This window comes from Rhea pennata, chromosome 27, assembly GCF_028389875.1.
Source record: "Rhea pennata isolate bPtePen1 chromosome 27, bPtePen1.pri, whole genome shotgun sequence".
Lineage (NCBI taxonomy): Eukaryota > Metazoa > Chordata > Aves > Rheiformes > Rheidae > Rhea > Rhea pennata.
This window is the reverse complement of record NC_084689.1, coordinates 3,727,848-3,747,322: the sequence shown is the minus strand read 5'-3', so window position 1 is coordinate 3,747,322 and position 19,475 is coordinate 3,727,848. Positions and strand designations below refer to the sequence as shown.

Sequence of the window (19,475 nt, the reverse complement as noted above, 5' to 3'; positions counted from 1 at the left end):
AACTAGCTGTTGTCCTAGCAACTAATTATTTCATCTACTCAAACATCTCCAAAATAACTTTCTCAGGAGTCACCAATAGCTCTTGTTTGAGGCTGATCTTCTAAAACAGGACCACAAGCTGTCAAACAACAAGGAACATAGTGGCAATTTGGCAGGAGATAAAAGGCCACGCATTAAGTGGGACCAATTGCAGCCACTCTGTTTAATCAGGCCTAGCAGGGATGAGAACTCCCAACAATAACTGCTCCTGTTTCAGTGGATTATGAAATGTTTTGTCATCTCTTCCAGCATGAGATGTGTATTCCTTCCCACATGGCAATTAGTTTACTTGGTGTCCTTAATAGGAAAATTGATACTCACGGACAATACACTGGTTCCCTCCAGGCAGCGTTTTCCAACCCGGACAGCAGTAGGAGTGAAACCGTGAGCCACAAACATTGGGTCTGAAAATTAAAAACATTTTTTTTTCCTCTGTTTCTGTGCAGTACTGTTGCATAAATCCAGCATGTATCATTGCTATATGAGAACACATTGAACAGCCTCTTGCACGACATTTCTGCCAAATTCCATTCCCCAACTCTGAGTTTAAGCAAGCCATGGCTTTTAATTCCTACAAAAAGGGACTGACACTATTTTAATAACTAACTTCTGTCTTGCCTGTGCAGAAATATCAATTAGCTACACATTCGAGTCAAAGGGACTGAGAGCATATCTGACACTGCTGTCATTTAAGCTAAGATGCACAGTACTGGGGTCATGGAGCTCAGAGCTAGAGCTGAGCAGATGGAGCTCTCACGGCCAGTCACTGGCTTCCAGCCTATCTGATGGCTTGCATGAAATTTATTGTTGTCATCTCCCTGTGACAGAGACAGGGATGTCCAGCTGGTGGACCATGTGCCATCATGGAGAACTTTTTCTTGGATCCTTTAGCAATACAGACTTGCCTGGAAGAAACTCTATAATTCCTTCTGCTGCTGGAGAAAGGGACTTGATAAGGGGCAAGCATTGAAGCAGATCTAGCCCTGGACTGGTCCTCTGAGTAAGGGGAATTCACATGGCAGATGGCCACAAAGCTCTGAGCACTGAAACAGCTTCCTTCCTGGGGCCTATAATGTCCAGTCTATGTCTGGCTGAGAGCAGTATCTCTGGTGCAGAGGTTTGGGGAGTGCCAGGATCTGGGAGCAAAATCAGTGCAGCAGAGCCAAAAGAGGACCTGTACTGAGCTGTCCAGGGGTGCAGGAGTCTGTAGGGAGCTAATGCAGGCTGATAGGTATGGTTGAATCTGAAGAGGGATGCTGAATGAGGGCTGGGTGGATCTGTACTAGGTAAGACAGGGAGGTAGGTGAGGATGTATGCTGAGTTAGGAGCTAGTATTTTGGAGACAGCAGAGAAATCTGTGGTACAATCCTCTCATAACTGCACGTGCCTTTATAACAAACAGAACTAGGGCATCTGTTGCTTGTGCACAAAGCTCTGCAGTGCTGTGGGTGCACAAAGTGGACGCAGTCCTGCTCTTCCTTACTGGATCTGTTGCAATGACTGACTTATGCCCTGGAGATGACAAGACTCTTCTTCTGTCCATTCTTCTCTGAAAACTACTCCTACTGGACTTCATTAGCCTCCTTCATGCACATTCCTTATACGTGAGCAGCACTGTCCCTCTTTCATTATTTTTTGCTCCTAAATCCCCTCTTTCACCCCTCTGTATGTGGTTCTGGGACGCAGTAGAAGATGTGTTAATTTAGCAGCTTTCTGAGAGTGCTAAGGAATTTCATGGAAGGCCTTTGTAGAGGCAGCTTGGAGGCGTTTAAAAATCCTTGATGCAATTAGTAAATTCCTGCGCCCTCCAGTCTATCATTCAGACAGACTGGTCATAGTTTTCTCTGCTTTCATTTGATTGTTCGGGGGTTTAATCAATGTCACATATCAAAGAAGGCAAGAGATGCTACTCAAGCACACACTTCAGCACGGCATTTTCACCATGTTGTGTCATGCTACACATCCACAAACAAACAAACTGACTTTTCAAGAAAAACTGCTAAATGAAACCATGAAAACCACAAACACATGCAATGTCCATACTCTTCGGATATTGCCAAGTGTGGAGTCATGCTTCCCACAGCAGAGAAGCCTGGAATCTAACAACGTGATCAAGCCATCAAGGGAAGAGGCAGTAGAGAGGTAAGTGTAGACAGAGTGTTTATAGACCTTGGTCAGCAAACCACCATCTTCTGTGAGCCTGTGGAATCACATCTTTTAAAAAAGCAGCAGCGTTTGACCTAAAATCATCAGCAATGGAGTGTACACTTAGGTAACCTTTACCAGTGAGTATCCTTACTGTTAAAAGTGTATGCTCTGGGGGGATCTGAGTTATGCAGCTTCTACTTTCAGCCATTAGATCTTTTTAGATCTTTGTTTGCTCAGTAGAAGAGTCCTTGGTTTGCAAAGTCTATTCCCTCAGTGCACCTATGTAGACTGTTGTATCACACTAATTTTCTCTTTGAAAAGCAAAGGAAAAGATTGATTTAGTTTTTCAGAAACAGTTTTCATAATTTTCTATTTTTTGATGCTCATTATGTTATGCTCATTCTAATTTTTATTGATTAAATTCTATATAAACCACTTCAGCCATTTTCCTGGAGTCAATGATGGACAATTAGTAACTATCATCATCATTGCCCAGAAAGCTTGAGGTTAAGCGAACTAATCAGGTTTGGCATTTTCTGCTGTGCAGTTTGGGATGGTTTCTGTAAATCACGTCATTGTGAAGTGCATCTCCACAGCTATACATACATATATGTATATCGTAGCTTCCTGGAGAAGTATCTCTAGATATATGGTGTCTCAGCATGGGAGCAACTGAGCAAATGCAGCAGAGCGGAGCAACAACTATGTCAGATTTTCAAAAACTCCAAAAGCATGGGTTTGGGGTTTGAGGTTTTTTTTCAGTTTTGGTTCCCCCCAAAACCTTGTTAAATCATCCCTGGCCTTCAATTATATCAAAAAAATTATTTTATTTTCCAGGGAACATTCTCTTTATTTCCCTGTTGGTTTATAACAACTCTGCTTCTGGCTTGTGTTGCTATAGATGGCAGCTATGAGGAAACCGCACCTGAGAACAAGCCTCATTTGGCCCTTTTACAGCGGCCCAGTTGGGAGCTGTCTCCACTCTTAATACTTCTGGGGGTTGCCGCTTTCGAACTAAAATCAGAGCATCTACGTTAAAAGACAACATTGCCATTGTTCACGTTATTGTTCTGCCAAAACGAACCCCCAACTCCAGTCACAACCAAAGTGTTGTTAAACTCTTAAACAGTCTGTGCATCCTTCGGATACATTTAAAAGAAAAAAGTAACGGTTATCCAGTCATAGACTTCAGGATCCGAAAGGACTATCTGACCATATGTTGCACCTCCAGGGAGTGAAGCGTACCCAGCCAGCCAATACCTTCCTTGAGATGACGGATCTCATCATCTCCTTCTGCTTCTCAATGGAGAACAGCAAAAAGAGTGAAATACTAAACACGACATGCAGGAAAAATGTCATAGTTCAATACCAGCAGTCACCTTACCTAAATATCTGAAAGCAGTAAGACTCATGCCTCTACCATCTCAAATTACATCATTCTCTGGGTGGCTCTAGTTTGTGTAATGAACACCAAAAGCCTGGGCTTTGTTCGGGAAACCAGACTGCACCACGTCACCCAGCCAAGTGCAGACCTCTGCTCTGTCCTCTCGTTCCAAGTCACTTCCCAGAAGTATCACACGCAGACCTTGACACAAATGCAGAAGCTAAACTGGGCTCTCTGGCATTCTGCCACCATCAGGGGAACGTGCCCCAGGCAAGGATTGTCTCAGTTTACCCTTATCCCTTTAAAACACCAAACCAGTCACTTGACTTTGGCCTTGCAAAACCCACTTTAACCGTGGCTGATTTACCTCCCTTTTATGACATGAAGAGCTCACTGCATGCATTCACACTTTAGCAGAGCCTATCTTTCCTGCCCTTCCTCAAATCTTGGACATCTCTGTTATAGTAGGTTTGCCATTAGTCCAAGTTTTCCTGAACTTACCTTTGTTTTTGCCTGGAAATATTGCCCTCCTTTTATTTTAATATTTTCTTTTCTTTCTTTTCTTTTTTCTTTTCTTTTTTTTTTTTTTTTTTTTTTGAGAATTTTTTTTTTTTTTGAGAATTTTTCTGTTCTGGCTGCCAAGTTCTTGCTCTCAGCCTTCTTGCCCTGCTGCATCCCTGGAGGAGGTTGTGAGAATCTGGCCTGGAGAGACAGAGGAGAGGGAAGGCAGAGGGTGCTGCGATGTCTGTGCACCTGGGCCCAATAGCTAATCTCAGAAGCACTCTATCAGGCTCCTTTGAGAGGCTCCAGTCCACATTTTGGCAAGAACCTGTAGTGCTTTGGGGCAGGACATTCTTGTCCCTGCTGGAAGAGGCAGCACCACACCCCCCAGTCAGTCACCTGGGAATGCACATGATACACCTTTGCACAGCTGCAGCAAGGGCACAGGGACGCAGAGCAGTCATGCATTATGAAGAACATATGCAACATACACGGAGCAAACACAGAGGAGCCATGAAGCAGGGACCCAGCAAGGACCCAGCAGATATGCTGTGGATGCATAGCGGACAAAAGAAACACGGGAGATGTACTGCAGTCATACAGGAGACATGCAGTGCTCATGCAGCAAAGGCACAGCAGATGCACAGCAGACACAGCAGGAACACAGCAGAAGTGCAGCAGACATGCAACAGATGTGAAGCAGATGTGCAGCAGACACAAAGCAGAGGTGCAGCAGGTATGCTGCAGGTGTGTCTTCCCAAAGTGAATAGAAACTAATAGAAAATAGTCCCAGGGAAAGGGGAAATAGGCAGAATTTGAAGTAATTACAAAACCACTGAGCTGGACTGAGAGCAAACCTTAAGGATAAATGTGGCAATTTATTTTCTACGTGTGCTGCATTTGCCCAATGCCATACGGAGCTTCCTTCACCAAACCTGCAAACGTAGCTGTCGGGACGTATTACAGTCTGCGGGACAGGGCAGGAGATGGGCTATGCTATCAGAGCCGAGTCCCAGTGCCTGAGTTAGAGTAGCCGTGGCTGCACAGAGCTGCCTGGTCCTTAATTTATTCTATCTCCGACTGTGGTTTGACAATACCATAAAGGCTCGAGGGATCCGCGTACTGGATTTAAAATGTTGTCAATAGCTGATGCACAACTCAAATACTCATTTAGTCTGCCAGCTCAGATTTGTCCTGACAAGTTCTGACAAGCTAACTTTACATTATCAGACATTATCCTGGGTTAAATATCTGTATTAGCACCATATTAACTTCAGCTGGGGCAGGTATTAGTATGTGATCTTAAAGCCCATACAGTCTCTCTGCTGTGTGATCTGGGTGAGCCAACAGAAACGACAGCCTAGACTGGTGCCAGATCTAGATTCTTCTTGTGTTATTGGATGCACAGGTCTGACAGTAATGATCTTCACACCCTGGCCTCGGGTTACTTCAGGCCTAGTTGAAGATCAAAGAATATTATCTAATCATTTTGTTTAAAAAGGCTAAGAGGATTTTGGTCAAAATCAGTGAAGGAAGGGGTATCTGGCATCAATCTGACAGACTAAGAGCAAAGAGGAAGTTGCATGAAATCGATAATGAAGTATGTATTTTTAACTGTGGTGGCAAGTACCAAATGTGCAAAGGTGGAGAGGTGGAGATGAGAGCTCTCTCTAAAACACATTTAGTGAAGGATTTAATCAAGCTCTGTGCATGGATCCAGGGAGAGGGATCCTTGGCACCCTTTAACACAGCAGGCTAAACTAGAAGATCACAAGTGTTCCTCCAAGATTCAACCTTTATCAGCATATGCTAAAAATTAGCAGATTTTCAAAACAAAACATGGGGAGAATCCATTTCAAATGGGTTGAAATTAACTGTGTCACAGAAATGACTAAAAAGGAGAATGAAATTAGATTCCAGAGACCTCAACAGGGAGAACACTGTTTGCTATGAAAAATAACCTCTTCAGCAAAGCTGTGACACAAATCCTTTTTAAAGTGAATATGAGTTTTCTCAATCCTGGGAAAAACAAGCTGGAAACATGTTCTCATCAGCAAGATGAGACACAGTTTTGACTCCTTGGTAGCCAGAAGTAGCAAGGGACTGCTCACCCAGACAGGATGGAGTCCTGGATAGGACTACTGAGTCAGTGCTAATGCCCATATAGCTTTCCCTGTGGATGTTAGAAAGCCATTCAGATAAGACTTGATATCTTTGTGCTAGTCCTTTCTACCAACACTTTCTGGTAAAAGATTACTTTATAGGAGGACTACTGATCCTCCTATATGGTTCAGCCGATACTAAAGTGAACCTTCCAATACGAAGACATTCCTTTATCACCTTTTGTGGAGCCTAGGAAAAGGCTGAAAGAGCTCAGCTGCTGATGAGAAGCATTTTAATGAAAGCTGAGTATGTCCGAAAGAATGATTCCAAGAAAGGACGCAGGAGAGAGCAATGCTGGCCACAGCATCTTCTTTCTCTGTTTTAAAAAAGCAGTAGAATTACAAAGATAATCAGGGACAAAGAAAGCATTCATTTCAGTTGACGGCACCAAATCCTGTCTGCTGACAGTAAGTGCACCTGAAACACTGAGATGCCAAGAGAAAACACTCCGGCAGAGAAGAGCCAGGGCCATGTGCTGTGCCAAAGAACTATTAGCAATGTGCTATTAGTAAAAGAAAAATGCTTCTGGAATTTGGTTATTAACTATGTACTATAAGCAAAGGAAGCCATGCCTAGACTCAGAGGCATGAGCAAGGACCAGGAGACAGGCCACACTGCAAGATTACCCCCAAGCTTCAGGAGGGGGTGGGGGGCTGGTAGGAACAGACCACGAGTGTTGTCTGGCTGTGGCTGCAGCAGCCTCTTCCTGTTAGGAGCCTGAGAAAGCCAGCCTCGGGCAGTGAACTGTCGCCTGCTAGCTGAGCAAGCAGCTGAAAAGGGCTCGGTCATGCCAATTATTGCCAGATGCCTGGTGTGACACCAGCAGAATTGTAGCCGTTGTTAACGGTAGAGAAGGGCAGGGAGCACAGTGGATGCGCAGTATCTGGTGCAGGGCACTCGGGTTGAGGACGCCTCACAGACCCAGGTGTTAGAGGAAAGTTAGGTAAATTCACCCTGAATGGGGTCTAAGGTTCCTGCTTGCCCACCAATGTGTCCTCATCACGTGTGTATGCATGCAGATCTTTGCCCATTCCTGCAGCTGTGGGAGGAAGAACATTCAGCTAGAATGAATTCTCCAAACCTGCAACCCTTCTTCTAAGAGCTCTGCATAGTCACTAAAAGGCTGCTTTGTGTCCTGCAAGCAGCACTTATCCTGCCCTTCAGCAAGGCCTGCAGCCAATGAAGTCCTGACCCCATGTAATGTGCATTTCCAGAGAGCAGGCACAGCAGCACAGGATGTGTCTCCCCTGCTATGGGTAATCAATATGCCTCAGCTGTCACTAGCCTTCAGAAGTGGTATTTCCATTCCTTAAATTAGAGAAAGATAGATATGAAAGAAAATTGCTGGCCAGGGCTGGGATAATTCTCAGAAATGCTCTGCTCTGCAGAGGAATTGCTCCCTGGCCACTCACATGTTCTCCTCCTCACTGGCCTTATCCTCTTCCTAGGCAAGTGAAAGACAATTTACACACCTGTGTGAGTGATGCAAAAGTCTTGTTGCCTTCTCCTCACTTACTGACCATTGCACTGCCAGTATTGTCACCGTGGGCATTGGATCAATCCTGGCTGCCCACCCAGAGAACTGCAGAGCGTGATGCTTCTCTCATTTCCAAGAGTGTAACTGCACAGGTAATGACCCCCTCCAGCATGACCACTGTAAAATTAAAGTAGAACCTAGTCTGCCATAAGCATATTTGAACTTAATCACTTTCCGCTTTGCTTCAGAGGTACATCCATCCACCTGGAGATGACTTCCCATGCTCTCTAACCTCTTCCAGCCACAGGACCTTCACAAGAGAGCTTGGAATCAGTCTGTCTGTGTTAGTCTCCATAATCTGCTATCTGTCGCTTGGTGCTGTATCAGCATTTTGAAATAGTCCTAAAAGGGAGCTCTCTAAGGTGGAGAGTTCAGATCATCCCAAATAGCATGATATAGATTTAAGATTAAGATGAACAGAGATTATTCTCCACAGTCAATGTGACCAAAGAAACAGAGTCTTATGTATTCATCTTTCCAAGGTCAAGTCATAAACCACATTCTCCCTTTAAAAGCAACGCGTCCTCTCCTGCTCTGTAAACATGCAGAAGGAAGGAACTAAGAATGGCTTGAAGAGTTCCAAAATATACTCACACTGGGAGGAAAAGCCCCAAACCCTTCCACCAAGCCGAGCAGAACTTGCTGACCACTGGGAAAATGACTTCAACCTGGATAAATGAATATTTTACCAGGGGATTCGGCTTGTTTTCATTCTGGAAGATTTCACTACAGTTCTTCACTACGGGCCAATTTCCCACTTTTCTCACCAAGTGAGGCCCCTTGTCAAGCAACTGAGCTTTCCTAGTCCCCATCTCTGAGCTGTGGCCCTAGAACTATTTTGCCCTGCTGCAAACTCAGTGGCCCAGCAGACACTTCTCTCTAGTTTGTTGTTTTCTTTGAGTCTGCCTAGAAAATGTAGGGTTCTTCACAGTTGTGCTAGCGAGGTGCTGCCTGAGCATGGGGACCTCTCCCTTACCTCTCACAGCCCATGTTAATCCCTCTCCTTGATACAGCGTAAAGCTTCTTCCAGTTATGTGGAACCACGTTCTTGGTGCTGTTACTGTCTCCTGAGCACTGCTCCCTTTCTGAGATCTTCTCTGTTCAATGGGAAAGGAAGCCTGAGCTAAGAGAGTCCAGCCAGGATTTGCTATCTGAGCAAATGTCCTGCATCTCTAGCAGGATTGAGCTAGGTGAGCAAGAGATTCCCAAGACATTTCCCACCCTCATCTGTCTGGCTGTGACATCCAAAGCCAAATTCCAGAAGCATTTTTTTTCCCCCAGTGGATTCTGCTGCAAGGCAGGAAGCTGTGATTCACCCCAACTTGCAAATATCCTGTTCCTCCCCACTGAGCACTGGATGTGCTCTTACACCTGCAGTTGGGTGTTTAGTTTCCATAACTCACTCTTACCCCATGGGAAGTGTAATCTACAATTACACCATTCCTGGCACACTCAGTTGAAATAGTGCTAAATACAACTTCTTGTGCTTGAACACAATCTTTAATTTTAGGAGCCCATTAAGCTTGCTCTATCTTCTCAAATTTCCTTCTAATTTTCCTTTCTCCTCTTTGTATATTACGAGTATCTTGAGAGAAATGTAAAAGAAATATTTAATGAGGAAATCAAATCATCATCTGGCCAATTATTGGTGTACTTCTCCTTGTTCAGTTTTATGAATGGCCATCAGCACAAATATTACTGTAAATTCATCAACCTGGTGACAATTCATCTAATTCCAGGCTAGTGAGAATTTCTAATTTGATATTACAGAAAGAAGGCCATCTGCTAGCCACACAAGAGCTATTTTAAGGATGAGATGTGGAAGATCTTATTAGATTATTTGCTCTTGCAGCTTGTTCTCTTACAGTGAAATTCATGCCTGTGCAAAGAGCCAAATAAGATGAGTTTGTATAAATATGAACACTACATTTTCTAGTCTTGTACAACTCATGTGACTTTTCCAGGGAAGATAGCTCTGCCTCTCCATCAAAGCCTGGAACTTTTCCTATGATTCAAGTTTATTTTTGTTTTTGGCCTTAGAGGTTCTTTGCCAGGCCTCAGGGATGATTTCTCACAATAAATGGGGAGCCCCATGACAGGTTTCTGTCACCCTTGGCCTCAGTAGAGTTTACTAAGGGGACAATAAATAGTGACAAATGCGATAGTGATAGTGATATTTTTGAATATGACTTTTGGATCCTTAGCCTAAAGGGAAGCATATCTGTGTCCTCTTAGTCCTTGACTCATCCAGTTCCTAAAATGTACAGCAGAAGCTAGTGTTTCTTAGAGTGATTTATCTGTTCTATAAGCCTAGGACTGTGCTGTGTGTACTTTCACTGTATACTTCCCCAGGGCTATGCATGTTCATGGAGTGGATACATTTTGAGAAGTAGTTTGCAAATGAGAAAGTAGAGCAATACTGCCAGAGAAGCCAGCTGTTCCTATCAGAAATTAATATGCAGAGGGAGCAATACACCAGGCAAGCCTGTGTTTTAATGTGAGGATATTGATTCAGTCCTGCAAAGGAAGTACTTAATTTCTCCTGCCTGAGAAATCCTACTCTTGTTCTGCAAAGCAGCCCAGCTTATGTTTAGCTTTTAGAAATGCATTCAAGTCCCAGGGATTTCAATTTATTTTTGGTTCTAAGAATTTGTTTTTAAAGATGCAGTGATGCCAGCTTTCTGTTAACACGAGTAAAACCACATACCTTAAAATTGGCAAGAGATACTCTGTTGGGTGAGATTGGCAGTACATAAGTATTCACATCCTGAAATTGCTTGCTGAGCTGAGCAGTGGATCACTTTCCTTAGACCCTCAGTAATACCTGAACTGAGATAGGCACTGTTTCACTGAGGTCTGAAAGGGTTGGGTACTCTTGGGAGGGTTAACCAACAAACCCTAAAGACCATTCCAGGATGGCCCTGCTTCATGGTTTGTCTAGCACAGTCATGAAAGGCATGGAAGCTGCCCCAGGGTGGTACCTCTTACATGGACATGCAGAGCCAGAGGAGGCAGGTGAGTGACCCCCCCCCCCATGTCAGACATACTCAAACAGAGGCTTCTGATCTAGGTGTGACAGTAGACACGTTTTTCTCTGATCTCACCAAAATGCCATATTTATGATATCTTCTATATTTCTGTTGGAGACCCTTTACTTTTCCTGGCTTCTTGGAGGTCAATTGCAGCCGCTCTCCAGGCCCAGGGATTAACATGGTGTGCAGCACTCAAAGTGGCACGCAGCTTCCTGATCAAACCGTGGTAACATTACTGAGCATATGTCTCATCTTGTCTGCCTAGCAACGTAGGCCTGGTCTCTGCTTGGGCCCAAACCTGCTGATAGTTCAGACTGAGTAGCTGGGACTCAGAGGACCTTGATATTAGATCCTCAAAGACAGCTAAGACTTTCAAGCATCTGATTTTTAAGCTTACGACATATAGTCTCTAGCAACCAAAGTGGAGATACCCTTGAAGTGACAGTGTGGTCACACAGTTCTGGAATAGGGAATTATTGCAACTCAGGGCCAACTGCTCATTATGCTACTCAGAAATGATTGCAGGAGGATGAGGAACCAGGAGATTCCAAGAGTACTGTAGAGAAAAGGAAAGGCAGAGAGGCTGTTCAGCTGCTGTTGTCCTCTGGAAAGGGCAAAGAAAAGACAGAGTATGTGACAAGTGTCTTTTGGAAGTAGAAAATAGTTTTACGCCTTTATATACATATGACTCCTAAAGGGTCAAAAGACAAAAGCAAAGAAGAAAAGGAAAGAAAAGAAATGAAAAAGAATTAAAATGTATTGTTTTCATGACAAGTCATGGGGCAAGAGAGACTACAACCAAGGGGAAGTCACATCAGGTCCCTGTGGATCCCCAGTATAAGGCATCATCACACCTGCAGCCCAGGCTCATATCACCTTGCTTGCATGTATGCATCTCTCATATGACCTCCTGCTTTGACCATCTGCTTTGGCTAGTGCTGAGTTCAAGCCCAATAATGTCTGCAACCCTTTTTAACAATGAATGTCCATAAAATCTTTTCTTATACATCTTTCATTTCTCAACAGCTCTTTTTTTTTCCTTTATTTTGATCTTCATATATTTTGTATGAATAATGGTAGGAAAAGACTTATCTGTGTAAAATTAAGTTTAAATCCTATACATCAGTAAGGAATTATAGAGAAGACTTAGATTACAAATGCAACTGATTTCCAGGAACTACACAACAGTTTCATTTGGAAAGCATCAATACCAATTCTTCTATCCTTTTTCCTCCTTAAATCCTTAAATAAATCAAAAAAACAGTTCTTAAAGCTTTCAAACAAAACCCCTATATCTTCTAGGCTGCATAATTGTTTGCCATGCCAATACCTGCCTTCATGTTTCCTAGCAATAACAAGAGAAACCAGCTCAGAAGTCCAAGATCAACTATTTCACAACATAAATCAAGACACTAGGAAAATCTAGGAACAGGAGTTCAAATCAGAAGTCTCCATCTATCGCCTTCATTTTGTTCCTGCTGTTGTTAGGTTTGTAGTATTTGATCGCTGGCTTTACGACTAAACATCAAGGTTTACATGTGTGGTGTACGTGGGCCTGGAAAGAGCCGTAATGTGCTCAAGAGGGAACTGGTCAAACTAAAAGACGCTCAGATTGCACCTTTACTGGACTGCTGTGCAGCTGATGTGTACTCATTTTAACGAGCCTTGGAGCATGAATCCCAGTGTTCCTCCCAGGGCAGGAATGTGGTGGGAGAAGGGAAGAAAACTTTGCTGGAGTTTGTCCATGCTTTTCCCTGACATAATCTTCCTCGTTGTTTCTAAGGGGAGATGGGCTTCCCAAGGCCATCTGCTGAAGATGGAGAGTCTCATGAGAGAAATGGTATCTGACATGTGGGCAACCACCAGCAGCATAGCCAATTCAGGGCAACAATTTTTAATAAATACTGGAGCCCACTGTTACTTTTTGTGTAAATGTGTGTTTTCAAGGTGGTTTTCTACACCTTCATGGTCAAGCAAATGATTTCTTTACAGGGCATGAAAGCTGAGCTTCTCCTGCATTTTAAAGGCGTCTGACTCGAGGGCTTTGAGGAAATCAATACCTCTCCCTAGACTTACAGTAGCAGCGGAGCTGGTAACACTGCACAACACATTTGCTGACTACTATTTCAGACTTATTCTTTTTAATGAAGTCAATCAAAATATTGTCTTTAAACTTAGCAGGAGCAGAATTAGGCCCTGAATTGTGACATATCAGACAGTGACAGTACTGTTGGGGCCAACAGCTCATCTTGAAAGCATGTATTTCTGACAAAATAAAAGTCACTGTGCAGAGAAAATTACAATTGCTGTTGTTCCTAAATAAACTTGGTCTTTGTCAAGTAGAGCACTTGTGTATGGAAATACACATGCTAGGGATTGATTTTTTTTTACAGTAAAATCAAGAAGGTTAATAACATTCACTTACGTGAGCAGCAAGCACCATGAGTCTTAAGGGACATGGCTGTGGTTTCACTGTGCTCTCGTTCTACAAGGACTTTGGGCCAATGCAAACTGGTTTAGCCTCTGAAAAGAACAGCCCTGTCCTCTTCCCACACCAAGCTGCTCGCTCCAGTGCTGCACCATCCTCTCCACAAGCATCCAGGCAGCAATCCAGGTCAGGAAAGCAATCCAGGCTGACGCCAACCCTCACACAAAGGAGTGAGCAGTGTGGGTTAAGGATCCATTACCCAGGGACAAGAAAGTGGAGGAGAGCTAATAATTCTTGTACTAAGATGCCTGTGGAACTGCAAATGTCGGGGACTGACTCTGTCTAAAATGCTGCTGGAATTCATCTGCTCTCTGTGCACATCTCAGAGTGAACTGATAATGTTGTAAAGCTGGTCTCTGCTACATCCAACCTTCCTCTACCATTAAACCTCACCACAGTGTCAGCTCCAGTTTAAAACTGGTGCCATGTGGCCCAGAATCACAGTCTGTGTCTTTTTCTTTCTGCTGCATCTGAACCTCCAGGCTTAGGTGTCAATGGAGCCTCTATCTACGTTCCAGCAGCTCCTCCTGTGCCACTCTTTTGCAGTCTCCCTGTGCCACTCCTCTCCCTTATCCAGCATGGAGGTGGAAACAAGAAGACAGCAGAAGTCTACAGGAGAGCAGCTTGTGAGCTCCCCATATTCCTGATTCCCAACAATTCATTTAGATGTATTTTCATCTCTTGTGTAAGTCAGAGAGATTGAAAGCGTATGATAAACACCTTTCATCCCCAAACAGCCTCTCGTCATCCATCTTCTCAATTGCAGTGGCCATTTCATAAATAACGGGCTTGAGATAATTCACTGTGTTTAACCTCAGGCTATAGCTGAGCCTTTTTTCTAACTTGAAAAAACAGGCAGCCATGAACCTACAGGAAATCATATTGCCAGCACACAGCTCAGCTGGCTGCAGACTAATCATCTTCTCTTTCCCTTTGTTAAACACATTCTTGCTCTTGGAAACTGTTCAATAGTTCATTAAACTAATAATCCCATTCAAATCTTGCTGCATAAATGGATTTGTCAGTGTTGTTCCTTTCAGAAGACAGTCACTTTAAATTGTCTCTATTTTAATGGGTTTAAGGACAGATTAAATCATTGCTTTGGCTGTGATATATCACTCTGAATTACTTTAATAGTTGTTATTTGTAATGGCATTGGTGAATCACAGGCTTATTTGTTTTGCATTTATTTCATGTCTTTCCCTAATGGAGACTGGGATGGTAACAGAGCTCCAAGTGACATTTTCCAACAGAAACATATACAGTCTTTCTTCCTGCATTGCTGAAGCCTTATTTTACCAAACAGAACTCACTGCTCCAGGTCGTCTACAGCAGTCCTTTCACACAGCTAGTTCACCCTGCAGGTCAGCAAGGAGAGCTCATGTGGGTCACAACAGAATTATTAGAAAGCGGTTTCTCACCATGAGCTCTATGACATTAAATGATTCTGTGTATTTCTGTTAGTACTAATTGACTAAGACTTCACATTAAGTCACTTGTCACCAGAAGAGAGCAAATATCTTGTGTTGCTCTCATAACACATGAGCTCTGATGCCCTGAGCTTACTCAAGGCTTTGCTGGGAAACCCTCAGAGTTATTTGTACTGCAGGAAGCTGTGCTATGTGTTCAGAAGTAGGAGATATTTAAGAGAAGAGGAGCACTGAATAAATGTTTGGATATTTGATTCTTCCAGAGTTGGTAGAAACCTCCCCATGTAGCAAGCTGGAAGGAATTGGAAGGACATCTGAGTCACAGCCCTCCAGTTCAGAAGAATCTCTCATCCAGTCTTTTCTAGGTGGGAAGATACCAGGTGGGATTCCATGTCCTTGTCCAAATTGCAATGTAACACAATTCAGAGATGGGGAGAATATGTGGTTCACTCAAGAGAAAAGGAGGCACGTACAGAAACAAATGGTAGATCAAAAGCTGGATCTAGCTTATCAAGATAGGTGGCTTTCCTCCACATTGTCTCATGCATGTACGCCTGTCTGTATAGTATAAACTTTTCTGTATTCCACTTTGGGAGTAAAAACATTTCTGCAATGAACAAAATGATTTACAAACAGCACACTAACATGGTAAAAGGCTTTGAGATCTGGCAGTTTAGAAGGTATCAAGCTTAGTGTATGAAAGAAAAATACTTTTTTAAACTTGCACTGGTAAAAATCTGATTGCAAGGAACATGTAAGACATGGTTAGGAACAGTCCAAAAGCCCTGAGCGGAAGGTTTTCACCAAGGAAAAGAAGGAGTAGAAGATAGGACTCTGTCCTGCCTTGTCATTAAACGTGGCCAGAGAATCCTCAAAACCTGTTTCTCTGTTACCTTCCATTCAGAACTGGTATACAAAATCTTGAACATTCTCACAGAAAACATTGGATATTCAAGAAAAATGTCTGGGGGTGGCAGTCCAAACAGTCCTCAGGCTGAGACCAGAAAATTACCGGTTCAAGTCCATGATAAACAGCTAAGCTTTTCTGCATTTTAGTTTCAGATCTATTAAAATTCCTGTCATGTGAGACTCAGCATTAAAGGTATTCCATATGAAAGTTAAATTGAAACTAGTGCATCTTTCTGAAAAGTTGTTGGTCTTTGAAATCAGATTCCAAAGCCAGTGTCATAAACACTATTAAAATAAACACTACAGATAAATATGTTTAGAAGTTCAAGCCTGTATCTGATGAGGTGTGGCGTTACTGAACAGATGATTTGAGGACTCACGGTAGTTGGGATAAGTCGCTTGCATGCCTACACTATAAAATAAGACTCAGTTAAAAATCAAACAAACAAACCTACCTTTACTTACACTTAGATTGCATCAAGATAACTCACTGTTCATTTGCTTCTTTTGTTACCGCAGTGCTAGTCTGTGAGTAAGTCAAACCTAAAATTACCAGGTCTAGGACTCTGCAGGAGATCACTGTCAGGACCAACTACAACATTGCAGCTGGTGACCTCTGTAGCTGCTTTCCGAGCCCAGTAAAACATCCCTTAAAACATAATTCTTCAACAGATTTCTCATCTCACAGGTTTTATCAATGTTTAGTAAAAGAGATTTGAAAGAGCTCTGCTGCTGAAGGGCTAGAAATCCTGAAGGGGAGTTTTGAACACAAAACCTAGGAGACAGTTTGGGTCACTTGACACGGAGCACGGAAGTGCCTTGGGCAGAAGCTCCAACCGCTCTGTGATTTGCCAGCTTTCCCTGTGTTGCCCACTGTGATTCCATTCTTTGCAACGAGACTGCTCTCCCAAAAGCCAGGAAACAATGATTCTTCAGTCATCTTAATTTACAGTTGCACAGACTTCCTTAAACAGCCCCTGCACTTGTCCCTGTGGGGTCTTCTTTCTGCCTACAGCAATTGCTTCAGACAGTTTTAGGAAAGCAGAACAGAAAATGAAAGAGGTAGTGGTGTGGTCCTTAATTCTCAGCAGGAGACTGGGAATCAGATACTTCAGGCCGGATTCTGACACTACCACAAACTTACTGTGTGGCCTTCAAGAACTTCCACAACCTCTAATTTGGTATTGCTTTATTTACATGTTGCCTAATGTCTGAGGCTTTAAAGTAGACCAAAGTTTTCAGAAACATTTCTAACCTGGGAATTCGAGCTCCATTTTTAAAATGTACTTGGTATTTGGACAATTCAGACTCACCAAAAGCTAAAAGGATTTAAGCTGCTAAGTCATTTTTGAAAACATGACCCGATCACCTACGTCACTGAGTTCTAGAAATGTCCCTCGTCCCCTTCGGCCATAAACATTTGAAATGTTCTATCTCAGGGGTGAATGCATTCAAAGATATCGGAGAGAAGCACAGGCAAAGTACTTATGGGTCATGCTGTGGGAGACACAGGTGGTCCCTTACCCATGAATGAGCTAATACCTGCTTTTGATAGCTCTTTTTTAAATAAACTGAGTCTCAACAGAGCAGTCACTGTCCATCTTTTCAGAATCTGCAACAGCGGTAGCAAGTGGCCATGCACGTTTGAACTCCAAGAGTAAATGCAGCCAGCCCGACAGCCCTGCCCCTGGCAGCTCTATTGCCAGGATCTATGTTTCAGATCCAGTTCAAATACTGCACAACACTGTCTGAGTTGAATGCATGGCACTCCATCCCATTCAAGAAGCATTCCCCGGCAAGTTCTGGAGGACTCTGGCTCAGCCCAGACTTTGCGCGTGTAACACGTTCTGCTCTGATTCTGCCCGCTGACACAGGAACGCCTTCCAAGAACTACAGCCAGCCAGACTTAAAATAACCCAGAACTGATGCTGGGGCCAGGGACCATCCTGAGAGCATGAAAACACAGCTAAGCTGCAGCGCAAGCTGCAGGCTTCTCTAGCTGAGCTCTGTCTCCCTCCTTGGGTGGAAGCCCCTCACATATCCAGCTCTCACACCCATTTGTCTATGGGTGAGGCCACAACCACAACTTTAATTCACAGCAGGAAACTCAACACGGACTTTTGCCCATTAGAAACAGTAGAGAGAGCCACCTCCCCTCCAGACCTAGCCCATCATACAAAGGCAGCCATCAGAGGCAATAAACTCTCAGTATAGCCTTGAGCCTCAATTGGTAACAGAGAGCTGAGGGTGACCACAGGGCCAAACCCCTGAGTTACCAGTGTCCCTAGTAGTGATGGTGGAAAGCCCAACCATAGCCATCACTCCATGTAAATGCCCAGTATTCTTCTGCAAGCAGACAGGATGCTGAAGATTCATACACCTCAGAGGTGAGCTCTAAGGTGCTGGGATCCAGTGACCAAAGCAGCACATATCAGTATGCAGAACCCTACTCTCATGGGAGATCTGGGTTCTCTGACTGCTTATCTGTCTCCTGTGGCACAACCTTTCCTCCCACCCTAGGTCTGCAGAGCAGATTCCGACTTGAGCTCAAGGAAAAGATATAAAAGCCAATTCTGTAAGCATATCTCTATATGCTATGATAATAACCCAAGTTCTGCATCATAAAATAGAAAAGAACTTTAAACGTACCCTCGTAAAGTGTCTTGGCCTCTTCTTCTCACTCTGTTTGCTGGCTGTCTTTCCTCATAGCCTGCAAATCTGTCTGTCTGCAAGTCCCCTTCATATTGACCCTGGGCTTGTTCCACATACAAAACTGCTGTACATCCCAGCATGAACCTTGCCAGCCATAATACCCCCATGGTGGCACGGATTCCTTGATTCCCCTTGCTGCCCTGAAAGCTTCTTCCAGCTGGAGGGTCCTTGCTGCCTTGGTGGAGGATGGTTTTTGGCAGCAGCCCCTAAGTGCCAAGATGCCGTCCTGCCGTTCCCCTTCTAGAAGCAGAGATAGAGGGAAAAAAGAAAGAGAGAGAGACACACAAGTGTTCTTAAGGGCTTGCACATTTTTAAAATTATTGCTCATCCCAGTCTGCCCCTCCCCAGAATTAATAAAGTGAGGTCATAAAATCACACTGAGTTTGGCTCCTTTTTGCATGCAGCCAACATGCTCACACTCTCTTTCCCTACCACATCATTGCCAAAGACTTCCTTTCCCAAAAGCTGGAAACCAACAGATGATCTCCAAAAGTCATGATTCTGCCCTTGCATCCTTTGTCTCGCTCACTTGGTTGAGAAGCAAAGAGTGACCAACGAGGGTGTATCCCCATGGTAGTGGGTTATCATACTAACTTCAGCATAGCACCTGGGTTCAGCAGGGCAACATGAGATGCAGGGCTACGAAGCAAGAGGAGATTAGCTCTTCAAGAAATAGCAGATCCTATTTATGGACCTCAGATACCTGGTATCTCTTGCTGACTGAGCAAAGCAGTTACAAGGGGTGCTGATAGCACATCAAAGGGACTTGGGTGCCAGTGCTGGGAAGAGGCAAGAAGCCTGCTGGGAGGGATGTATGAACAGAGTCCTTGAGCTGGGCTAGGCAGCTGAGCATGGAAGTCCATGGAATGGAAGAGGGGTGCAGGGTCCAAAGACTCTGTGAAGGGCAGAAATGGGCCTAAGAGCAGGCCAAAGGAAGCAGCAGGGAAGACTCTCACACCTGCTGTTCTGGGTATACTTCAGGGTAAACACAAGGCAGCCAGTGCTTCTCCAAGAGAAAGTGTGCTCCTGCTCTGTGCCAGGGCTGCAGGCCAGCAACAAAGCCTATGAGCTGGGCCATAGGTGGGTAGGGACCAAATCTGGGGTTTTAGCCCAAATCACACCACAGGTCCTC

General features: G+C 43.9%; 1 protein-coding gene across 1 annotated transcript in view; it reads right to left on the bottom strand.

Moving 5' to 3' along the window:
- The window catches only part of FBN3 (fibrillin 3), a 107,940-nt gene extending 89,479 nt beyond the window's left edge, over positions 1 to 18,461 (bottom strand). The window contains exons 1-2 of the mRNA XM_062596517.1: positions 18,281 to 18,461; positions 361 to 443 (exon numbers count right to left, since the gene is read on the bottom strand). Of these exons, the coding sequence (XP_062452501.1) occupies positions 361 to 443; positions 18,281 to 18,450 (253 nt within the window). The 5' untranslated portion in view covers positions 18,451 to 18,461. The remainder of the gene's footprint in view (positions 1 to 360; positions 444 to 18,280) is intronic.
- Positions 18,462 to 19,475: the final 1,014 nt, after the last annotated feature.